Raw genomic sequence first — 11,379 nt, 5'->3', positions numbered from 1 at the left:
TAGACATCCCTTAATTCATTAAAAAAAAGACAGATTAGTAATAAATTTTACAGTTGTATTTTGTTTTAAAAGTACATTCCATAGTAAATCAATTTTGTGTCATAACAGAAAGTGACAGTGTTATTTAGAGTACAGTATTCTCATTGGTAATAATCTAGTCACCTTCAGCATATAGATCTGATGTGATATTATGCTGTAACTAATTTTCTCTTTCTGTATTACAGTACTCATCCCATATTCTAGAATATACTATTTATCTTTTACATCTAGGGATATATTGTATTATAGATGGCTGTGACAGTGAATGAGTCTGTTAAAATAAAAACCCCTGTTTTCTCTCATATAACATCAGAGGATCTTGAGCATATCTATGAACCTTCAGAAGATACATTCCTCTTAATAGATGCCTTGGAAAAGGATTTAGATTTTATTAAAAAAATTCATCCTATGCTATGTTTAGAGGTAGGTTCAGGATCAGGGGTGGTTATAACAGCCTTGGGAAGTGTTTTAGGTGGTGCTTGCCAGTACTTGAGTACCGACATAAATTTTCGTGCCTGTCAAATCACAGAAGAAACGGGTAAAATCAATGGGGTGACCATTAAAGCTGTTTGCACTGATTTAGTAGAAAACCTAATGGAGGATGTAAAAGGAAAGGTAGATGTGCTCCTGTTTAATCCACCGTATGTAGTTACCCCATCTGAAGAAGTTGGTAGAGGGGACTTGGAATACACATGGGCTGGCGGTGAAAGAGGACGAGAAGTGATTGACAGATTCTTACCAACTGTGCACTCACTCTTGTCTTCCAAAGGACTCTTTTATTTATTGGTTCTAAAAGAGAATGATCCTGTAGATATTGAGAACATCATGAGACAACAAGGGTTTATTTGTAGATATGTAATGACGCGCAAGACTGGTCCAGAACACCTTTCTGTGTTGAGATTTTCTCAAAGTTAATGTAACTATCCAGTGTAGAATAATAGCTTTGGTATGTGGACTTCATTCTTTAATCTTTCCAAGATTATCAATTGCAGTATTTTTTAAGATTGTGAAGATTAATATATGCAGTACTATAGAAATTGAAGAAATAAATTGGGGATAAGTAAAAATTCTGTAGTATATTTATTCCTTATCTTCTCATTTAATCTTTAGCTGAATGGTCTGGTTAAACTATCAGTATAATAACCTATTATCATTAAAAAAAAAAAATTGTATGTAAATTGTACACACAAATAACCTTTTATCATTAACATTAAAAAAAATTATGTAAATTGTAAATTCACAATGTGCCAAAAATAAAATCTCATGAATTATTAAAATACCTATCACCTACTGTTTTTCCTCTTTGCTTTACCTGTTGGAGCATTAGGGTTTTCTCCCCTATAAAATTCTTTCAAAAGTCCTATAGCCTCTTCTGCTCTGACGCCTTTAATGATATTAAAGGAGTAATCATATAACTGTGGTACATCAATGACAGATCCACATCCTCCAAATCTATCATTAGAACAGCCAAAAACAACTTTTCTGATGCAGAGTTTTCCAAGAATGTCTGCACACATACCACAGGGTTCAACAGTCACATACACATCAATGTATTTGAAAATGTCCCAGTAGTTTACATTATTGGACTGGCACCACTCCAGAATTTGATCTATGCAATTCATTTCGGCATGTCTCGTTGCATTGTGAGTAGCATTTACAGTATTTCTCCCCCTAGCTCTAATTTCACCCTCATGAATAAAAACACAACCCACAGGTACCTCCCCTGCTGTCAGAGCCTCTCTAGCTTGGTCAAAAGCTGCCGACATCCAGTTATTTTCTTGATCAGACAAAGCCATTATCTTAAAATTAATGTTACAATAACTTATAAAAAAAAAAAAAAAAAAACAAGTGCTTTCACATCTCGATATCAAAATCAATCACTATTTAAAGTGTGAGTTCTGACACAGCTGCCCTTGAAATACACGTGCAAAGAAGTCACTTGTTGCTTTACTGTCACAGTTTATGTTATTGCCTGACTTTTAGTTCTAACTTAGCTCATTCTTGTGCCTTGAAATATGGAATAACTCCACTTTCTGTTAGTTGCTTGATTGCAATTTCTCTCCAACCTTTATTTGCAGCAGGGTTGACAGGACTTGGATGCATTAAAGTACTGATCTGAAAAGGATATCTTAATATATATTTTAGATAATGACAATGTAACTTCATAAATTATACCACTGCGATAAGTTTAATCCCAATGTCTGTTTAGTTAGAAGGAAAATGCAAGTCCATACATGGAAAATTTCAAAGATCCTAAGGATTTTGTTGTTTAATGAATTTCTGCATTATTAAATAGGTTTCACACCAGAGATAAAATCATAATTCTGATGAAGTTGGCCTGAAGGTTTGTTATGTATTATTTCAATAAAAATCATGCAAAATACATTAGTAAAGTAAAAGTACATCATTTCATAATTTGTTTTTGTACATTTTATAGACAGATACCTTTCTTGATACCAACCCTCACTATATAGGGTTGGGAAAGATAAAAAAAATATAATCACTGGTAAGAATGGCTATACAAAACTATACACTATATTATTATTATTATTATTATTATTATTCAGATGAACCCTATTCATGTGGGACAAGCCCACAGGGGTCATTCACTTGAAATTCAAGCTTCCAAAGAATATGGTGTTTAATAAAAAGATGTAACAGAAGGTAAAAGGAAATAGAGAGAGATCAGTTATTACAAAAAGTTAATTAACAAAGTAATAAATATAAATTTTAACAAATTACTAAAATACTATAAGAATAGTAATAGGGTACTAATGCATGGCATCTTTGCTTGAACTCTTGAAGTTCCAATTGCATGACATCCTCAGGGAGACTGTTCCACAATTCAACAGAGTGAAGAATAAAGGCACTTTGGAACAGAAGTTTAACACCAAGGCACATTTACTATATAAAGGTGCCACTGTTCAGAAAATCTGGTTGCTCTGCAGGGAAAAGGAGATCATGGATCAATTGTGAAAATGAAAAATCTCTTGTTAAAAACACAACTTATGAAAAACTGACAAACAAAGAGCCCAGCTGTCAATAGCCCAAGTCATGGCTGTCTAAAAATGATAAAAATCTCTGGAAGAAGCAGACGTCCACACTGAACAGTATTCTAGTAAGGAAAGTACAAATGACCTAAACAGGCTGCAATGGTTTTATCGCTATTAAAAATATATGAGACCTTACGAACAATACCAAACTTTTATGCAGCATTTGCTGAAACTTTCATTATGCTCCTCAAAAGCAAGATGCGAGTCAAAAGTTATACTTAGAATAGTTAAAGCTTCAGACTCATTTAGCAGAGTTCCATCCACCTGAAGGGGAGGATAAGGCAGAAAATCTGTACAAGATTTGCTAATCAAATGTGCTTTCATTTTACTGGAGTTCAGTTTGTACCACACTGACTACACCATTCATTGATCGGGCCCATGTAAACAAACAAAAAACAAACCCATGTCACGATTGAGGCTGAGGGCAGCTTCATTTCTCATATGCAGAGACTTTACTACAATCACAAGTGTTGCATCACCAGCATACTGAAGAATCTTGTTTTCCAGGTCACAACCATGTTACTTGTATACACTAAAAATAACAGTGGTCTAACAACACTACTGTGCGGAAGCCCAGACCCAATAGGTCTTAGTTCACTATAGATCTCATTTACAGCAACTCGCTGCTGCTTACCTGTAAGGAATTCTTGAAGTAATCCTAAAACATCCACCCAATCCAAGATTCTGAAGTTTATAAATAAGAGCCTTGTGATTTATCAAATCAAAAGTAACACTAAAATCTGTTTGAATTACTCTGCACTAATAATTTTAGGCCATAAAATTGCTTTAAATATCAAACATTACACAAGTATATACAGTATCTTTAATTATCAACCTACGTCCAGGATATTCGGACCAAGAAAGGATATTACTATGCTCATTTTTTACAATTTCAGGTAAATATTGTCATAAACACCATAAAAATATTTTCCCTGTTCCAATGTTGAAAAGATGCAAATGAAATAAAAAAACAGTGCATGTTGAGGCCAACAGAAAGTTGCCTGTGCCTTTGACAAAAATCCAGTCACACAGGATAAGAAAATAGTTCTCCAATACTTTGAGTTGGAAACCTTGCCAGAGAAAGTTCATTTCTCACCACTCACTTACTTAGCTGAAGCTACTTAGGAATGCTTTTTTCAGGATCAGATCCCTTGGAGGAACATGTACCAAGGGATTGTGCACTGAAATGAACAAGCATTTTAACAAAAGCAACAAGTTCCAGGATGTGAACAATGCAGTCCTGGGTGTAGCTTCCATTTCCATAGATTTAGAACACATGATGAAAATTACTGAAAGAGCTGGGGTCATTCCCCCTGCTCTTGAATATCTCCAGGCAGGCACAGCTGCAACCCTTATAACAGTCTAGTGCACAAAGCCTATTCTGCAAAGGCCCTGCTGGTGAGCCTCCAGGCTCAAGCCCCATACACAAATATTATTCATTGGTGTAAAACCATCACCAAGGTAAGAAAATTAAATATGAAAAATTGAGCCAGCACAAAAAGAAGGGACAGTAAGAACTAGTCAAGTTCTGGGAAGCAAAGTCAACAGGTCTGTTCAGACTGACCAGCACACCTGACAACAGCATTATAACAACAGAAGGACTTCGGAATCAGGATGTACAACCAACACAAGATTATTTTTAGTGTATCACACGGGAGTTGAAGCATCTGAAGGCATAATTAGTGTTGCGGTTTTAATACTAAAACATGATATTCATAGGGTAAAAGCAAGGATTGTGAACTGCATAAGCTGAGGAGACATGGAAGCATGCAATTCTCCAACCATCATGATGTTACCTTTCATGAAACCTAGCCCATAACAATCTTATAAAATAATAAAATTGTGACCTTGAAGAATGATCTTGCTAAAAAAACAGAATTAACTTGGTAAAGAAATGCGTAGACTGCTAAATCATGCAAGGAATTGGATCCAAAGGTGTTCATTGTGAGGGGAAAAAAAAATTTTTTGTTTTACCAAACTGAATCTCTACGCCAAAAAGAAAAAGTAAATTTTATCAATTCAATACTTGGAGCTATTGCCTCATACCAATTATAAATGATGAAAAAATATATAGGCATGGTACTATTATCTCATTATACTATGATGATAGAACAAGCAATATCCTCAAGACATCTAAAATGACAAATTTTCTAAGACAATTTGTATTTTTCATAGCTACAAACCTGAGGTCTTAACAACAGGATAATTTCTAGCCTAGCTGGATCCGGTTAAATCGCAGATGCAAGCAAGGAATCTTGTGAGATCTGGCAACGCATGCGTATATCAGGTGAAGAGTGTCAATGACCACGCCACAGCGTCAGTCTTTCCCAACTCAGGATGTCTTAGCAAGACAGAGGGGCAGCTAGAGGTGGGCAATACAATGTTAAGACCTCAGATTTGTGGCTATGAAAAATACAAATTGTCTCGGAAAATTTGTCATTTGTTCATACGCGAACAAACCTACAGTCTTAACAATAGGATAGACTTATACTTGGAGGGAGGTACAGATATCATAAATCAGCTGGGGGTCTACCCACCAGTCCAGCGCCAGAAGAAATAACTTCCGGGGAGGGACTGATGCCTGTGAGAAGCTAGATACACTGATATCTAACCACCCAGACACTGAGCAATGTACAACGATATATGGGAGAATCCTGGCATAAGGAACTAAAGAAAAACTTTGACTGTCCAATAACAAACCAACACACCAGGATTTGTTACCACACCCTACTCCCCCTTGCCAAGGAGCGGAGCATATGCTACCAAATAGAGGGCTGGTTATTTGCATACCAAGCAATCAAACTATCAGTAGGACTACCTTACTCACCTGCATCAGACCAGTCCAGCAAATGACGTGTCTATTCCTCAACCCACCCAAAGGAAGAAGGAAAGATACAAGAGAAAGAAAGAAACCAGCCAACTCACTCATTCTCTCATCCACACAATCATCTTAGGTAAGCTACAAATTGCCCTGTTAAGGGCAATGATGAGTTACACAATCTGTTGGGCAGCAAACACAGAACCCAGGGAAAATGTGTCCATAGATCTGTGAGCACATCCTTAAGATAGAAAGAGGTGAACGTGGACTGGCATAGCCAAGTACCAGCACTGAGCACTCTATGTACAGCCAAGTTCTTTTTGAAAGCCAGAGAGGGACCAATACCCATAACATCATGCACTCTAGCCTGCACACACGTGGCGGCAGAATCATCAAGAGTCAAGTATGCCTGTCTGATGACTTCCAGTATCCAAAAAGAGATAGTATTATTCAACACCTTCTTTGTACGTCCTGTGCTAACAAAAAGTCTGTGGCAGCCTGGCCAAATGTGCCGTGTCCTTTTAAGATAGGAACGCAGAGCCTGACAGGACACAACAAAAGCTCCTGAGCATCACCGCCCACAAAGTCATTCAGTGATGGAATGGAAAAGGAGGTGAACCTATCATCGTGCACAGAGGGATTCTGGGTCTTGGCCATAAATTCCGGGACAAATTCGAAGGATACTGACCCCCAATCCCTGGTGTGCTTCACATCATAGCTCAGACCATGCAGCTCCCACACTCTTTGAAGATGCCAAGGCCAGAACGAAATCCATCTTGAGCATCAAGTTCCTGTCAGATGAGCGACGCAAAGACTCATATGGATCTTAGTGAAACTTCTCAGAACCAAGGAAATATCCCACGTCAGAGGCTTGAGCTCTTTAGGAGAACTCGATTGCTCAAACCCCTTAACTAACGAGGAAAGTTCCCAGGATGAGATGTTGATACCTCTAAGAAGTAAGGTGTAACACTAAAATCAGGGCTGCCCTGTAGCCTCTCATGGCAGAAACAGACAAATATTTCTCATCTCTGAGGGTTAAAAAGTCTGCTATGTGCTGAATAGAGGTTCCGAGTGGAGAAAAACCCCGTTTACGACACCAATCACAGCAGACTGCCCATTTGCCTTGGTAAACTGCAGAGGTCGACCTTCTGAGACTGCTGGAAATATGCCCTGCTGTTCTCTGAGAAAAGCCTCTCGCTCGAGAGATACTTGATAGCCCCCAACCGTGAAGAGACAAGGATTCTACTGACTGGTGGAACCTTTCTGCATGTGGCTGACACAGAAGATGCTGCCAAGGACGAATTTCCCTCGGAACTCCGACAACAATGACAGCAAATCTGGAAACCATTCCACTTGAGGCCACAGAGGGGCTACCAAAGTCATCCCGAGACCCTGCGAACTCATCAGCCTGTACAGGACTTGACGGATCAAACAAAATGGAGGGAAGGCATACAACTCCAGGTTGTCCCAGGGATGTTGGAATGCATCCTCCGCTAACGCTAAAGAACCTGGAACCACTGAACAGAATATCTCCAGTTTCCTGTTGAACCGGGTCGCAAAAAGGTCCAGCATGGGTCTCTCCCAAACCTGGAAGAGCTTGTCTGCTATTGCCTAATGAAGGGACCACTCTGTGCCTAGGATCTGATCCCGATGACTAGGTTTGTCTGCAACCACATTCCGTTTGCCTGGGATATACCTGGCTGAGAGCTCTACCAAATTGCTGACCGCCCACTGGTGAACCTCGACAGTCAAGGTGTGAAGTTGACGTGAAACCAAGCCTCCCTGCTTGTTCACATAGCGACCACCGTGGTGTTGTCTGACATGAGAACGACAGAATAACCCTCTACTTTCTCCCGAAACTCCTTCAGACCCAGAAAGGCTGCCTTCAACTCCAAGACGTTGATATGTTGCTGTTTGTCCTCCAAACACCTGATGCAATGAGCCCCCCAACCTGCAAGGGAGGCGTCTGAAAACAGAAGGAAGTCCGGTAGGAGAGAAAACAGAGGAACACCCTTCAAAAGATTTTGGACGTCCAACCACCAACGAAGGTCTTCTCTCACTTCCAGAAACAGAGGAACCTTTAACAGGGGTGAGTCCCCCGCTGGAGACCAGAATTCCCCCAGCCTCCATTGTAGAGACCGAAGATGAAGACGCCCATGAGGGACCAGCTTCTCCAGGGAAAACAAAACTCCCAGAAGAACCTGCCACTGATGAGCTGACTGATGTGGTTCTGACAGGAAGTTGCGCCCCACCACTTGCAACTTCTCCAATCTCTGATCTGACAGGAAAACTCTTGCAACTACCGTATCGATGACCATGCCCAGGTAGAGAATCCTTTGACTGGGTACAAGGTTTGACTTTTCCTGGTTGACCACGATGCCCAGTTCCAGACAAAACCAAAGCACATGATCTCTGTCCTGCAGCAGCTTCTCTCTGGAACCTGCCAGAACCATCCAATCGTCGAGGTACCTCAGCAAACGGATCCCCTGACCATGGGCCCAACTTGAGATAAGAGAGAAGTGAAGGAACTTCCTCGATGTCGGATGAATAGGGATCTGGAATTATGTGTCATTCAAGTTTATTGACAGCATGAAGTCGCCTTCCCTCACAGCTGCCAACACTGAACGCAGGGTCTCCATCTTGAACCTTGTCTTCCTGATGAAGTGATTCAAGGTGGATAAGTCGATCACAGGTCTCCAACCTCCCAACGCCTTGGGGACCAAGAAGATGTGACTGTGAAACCCCAGAGACAGACGCACCACTTCCTCTATCACATCCTTGTCCAGCATCTTCTGCACTTCCTCCAGGAGAGCCAAGAACTTCAGAGAATCTGGAGGATACACCCTCCTGAGTAGCAGTTTGTCCGAGAGAGGGGGAGAGAAGTTGAATGGCAGTAGATACCCGACCCGAAGGACATCTACTACCCACTTCTCCAACCCATAACTCTGCGACTTGGCCCAATGGCCCACCCGGCAACCCCCCACCCGTGGCACTGGAGAGGAAGAGGCGCCTAACCTACCGACGACCCCCTTTACCTCTGCCCCTGGGGCCCCTTCTCGGCTTAAAGGAACGGGAGCGAAAGGGACATTGGTCCTCTGACCTAGGCTGGGACGAACGGGGAGGCCCTGCCGAAACCGAACTCCTTGACGGCCTACCAGGCGACAACCTTCGTGACTGCTGATGGGCAGGGGGAGGAGGAGGAGCCAGACGTCTCCAAGGACGAGACTCTGACTTAAGACACAGCCTGGTGCACTAATCTGTCCTTGGTGTCAGCCCAGCGCCTGTCTATCGCATCCTCCAGCTCGGTCCGAGGGAGCACAAATTGCGATTCCAAAAGATCTCCATTCCTCAATGCCAGCAAGGACTCAGGGTCAACTGATCTTTCCATCTTGGATAAAGCCACATCTCTTCTAATCAGGAGAAGGTTAGCCCATTAATTAACACTGAGGTGAGCAAGATACAAAAACGCCTTGCTTCCAGACTGCAACAAACTGGCAAGAGAGGAAGCACTCACCAACTCCTCTGGGGACCTGTCAGAAGCTATCTTGGCAATGACCGCTGACCAGAAGTCCAGCCAAGAAACTGTTTGCAACATGGAGGCTGCTGTAGACTCCAACGCTGAGGCATCCTGTGGGGGACAAGGACAGAGCCACCGACCTCACCTGCTCCAAAGTCAATCCCGGCTTCAGACGAATGACGTCCAGGTTAAGATGATGTGACATCAAATATGCAGAGTTCGTAGCATAGTACTTCCTATGCCTCATGAGAGGCGGGGGTAGCAACTTGGCAGAGCCCCTAGAGCGAAGTGAACTGTCCCGATCTGAAACAGAGCCATTTACCTTATGCACGACTGACTGGACATGCCCCGTCAAGGGAAATTGAAACGATGACTTGGGATCCTGCGTAGCTCCCAGCAAGGCTTCCAAGCAGGAAGGAGTGACAGACAACCGAGCCTGAGTCCTACTCTCTAAATTGTTGAACCCACGAATGAGATCAACAACTTTTACATGCCTCCCTCCTCCTGCTCCAGCAACAGAGAACGACAACAAAAAGGATGTGCAGGCTTATCTAAAGCGCCTTCCTCATGTAAATTAACAGAAGAATCAGCAGCCAAACAGCCCGAAATACCAACTAACCTGTCTGGGCTGGATCCAAGCGCCAACTCCTGCGACAAACAACCACCAACACTAGGAACAGCACTACACATTCTCCCAACAGATGACTCTCTAACATGGCCACGTACGAGCACGTGCGGGGCAGGTGTACGAACGTGCGTTGGTGAGGAATCTTGAACACTCGAGATAGAACTCCTGGAAGTACCTGGAGAGGGGCAGGCAATCACTCCTGCTGCACCAACTCCGGGCTCACAACCTTCAACCTCTTGACAGGCGCCTTGAGATCCTTACAGCGATGATTAGGCCCTGGAGAAGAAGCGGAAGCATCTGCAACATGTGCACGAACAAGGGAGGTTGTAAAACGCTCGCGACTCAATGCAGAGAACGAAGCAGCCACTGCAGATCGCATAGGGGAAGAAACACTAACACTCAGAAACACCAACACTCGCAGGAACACAGGCTGTGCTGCTCTTCACTTGGAGATGAAGAAAGGGCAAAGACCTTAGCCTTCCAACGCTTGATATGCCGACGCGGTGGAAATGGGAGAGAAGGAGAGGAACACAGCACTGGCTCCTTACATAATCTCTTCGCAGGAGGCGGGGGCAACGCAACACGCTTGCTTCCAGTCCTCCCAGCCGACATGGCAGCAAACTTATCTTCTAAAACAGAGTCGAATCTCTTAAGAACTGCAAGAGAAGGGGCCGACGACATGGAAGGGAGATGCGCGAACTGGATGGCAGAGGTGACGTTATGGCAGCAAATGATGATGACACAGAAGAGCAAGACAGCGCAGCAGAGACAGCTGGGAGTGACGTTATCAACGGAAGTGACGTCTTAAGCGGCAATAACGCCACGGCTTCCCCTTGATCCGAACAGGAAGCAGACGCCACTGGCAAAGGGATACAAAATGACTGACCCCGTGATGTCACTAGTGGGGCTGATGCCACGGCTTCCCTCTGACTCGAAGAAGCGGCAATTGTCACTGGCAGAACAATACAATATGGCTGACCTCGGCTACCCACTAAGACGAGGCCAGGAGGAGGGGGGAGGGGTCTGGACAGCATGAGGACAGGGGTAGCGAGCATCCAAGAAGTGCCTCAGCATACCCTCCAAGGAGGGTGGATCCCATAGCCCAAACGTCCCCCAAAGCGCCTCCATTTTGGATGCCTCCATCTCTGAAATAAAAGACACTGATGAAAATGCCTCCTTCCTCTCGGGAATCAAATTAACTCCCAAGGAAGAGGGGGCGACATTACATAAATCAGCCTGAGGGCCTCATGATACTTCTAACGAGGAATCGATGGAAGAAAAGGAAGGGGACAAAGGCACAACACTAGCATGGGGTGTCACAGCA

At 43.0% G+C, this 11,379-nt stretch overlaps 3 protein-coding genes across 7 annotated transcripts in view; 1 reads left to right on the top strand and 2 right to left on the bottom strand.

The window, feature by feature from the left end:
* Positions 1-288: 288 nt before the first annotated feature.
* On the top strand, positions 289-1,904 carry LOC135226476 (methyltransferase N6AMT1-like). The gene has a single exon (XM_064266085.1). It carries the CDS (start codon positions 289-291, stop codon positions 952-954), a length of 666 nt encoding a protein of 221 aa, XP_064122155.1. The 3' UTR covers positions 955-1,904.
* LOC135226195 (tRNA-specific adenosine deaminase 2-like) lies at positions 1,323-1,835 on the bottom strand. Its single transcript, XM_064265639.1, has one exon. The coding sequence runs from the start codon at positions 1,833-1,835 to the stop codon at positions 1,323-1,325; it is 513 nt and encodes a 170-aa protein (XP_064121709.1).
* Positions 1,905-2,017: 113 nt separating the features above from the next.
* The window catches only part of LOC135226475 (single-strand selective monofunctional uracil DNA glycosylase-like), a 183,968-nt gene continuing 174,606 nt past the window's right edge, over positions 2,018-11,379 (bottom strand). For 4 of the 5 annotated variants that reach the window (XM_064266081.1, XM_064266080.1, XM_064266082.1 and 1 more), the window contains exon 6: positions 2,018-2,154. In XM_064266081.1, coding sequence (XP_064122151.1) covers positions 2,035-2,154 — 120 coding nt within the window. In that variant the 3' untranslated portion in view covers positions 2,018-2,034. The remainder of the gene's footprint in view (positions 2,155-11,379) is intronic. The other variant, XM_064266084.1, reaches the window with a different exon arrangement.

The sequence above is a fragment of the Macrobrachium nipponense genome, chromosome 14, assembly GCF_015104395.2.
Source record: "Macrobrachium nipponense isolate FS-2020 chromosome 14, ASM1510439v2, whole genome shotgun sequence".
Taxonomy (NCBI): Eukaryota; Metazoa; Arthropoda; class Malacostraca; order Decapoda; family Palaemonidae; genus Macrobrachium; species Macrobrachium nipponense.
Note: the sequence above shows the minus strand (reverse complement) of the source record. Positions and strands in the feature narration are given on the sequence as shown.

Excerpts from the sequence above, each read along its gene's own strand:
- LOC135226476 (XM_064266085.1), top strand. The coding sequence starts at position 289 with ATGGCTGTGACAGTGAATGAGTCTGTTAAAATAAAAACCCCTGTTTTC.
- LOC135226195 (XM_064265639.1), bottom strand. The coding sequence starts at position 1,835 with ATGGCTTTGTCTGATCAAGAAAATAACTGGATGTCGGCAGCTTTTGAC.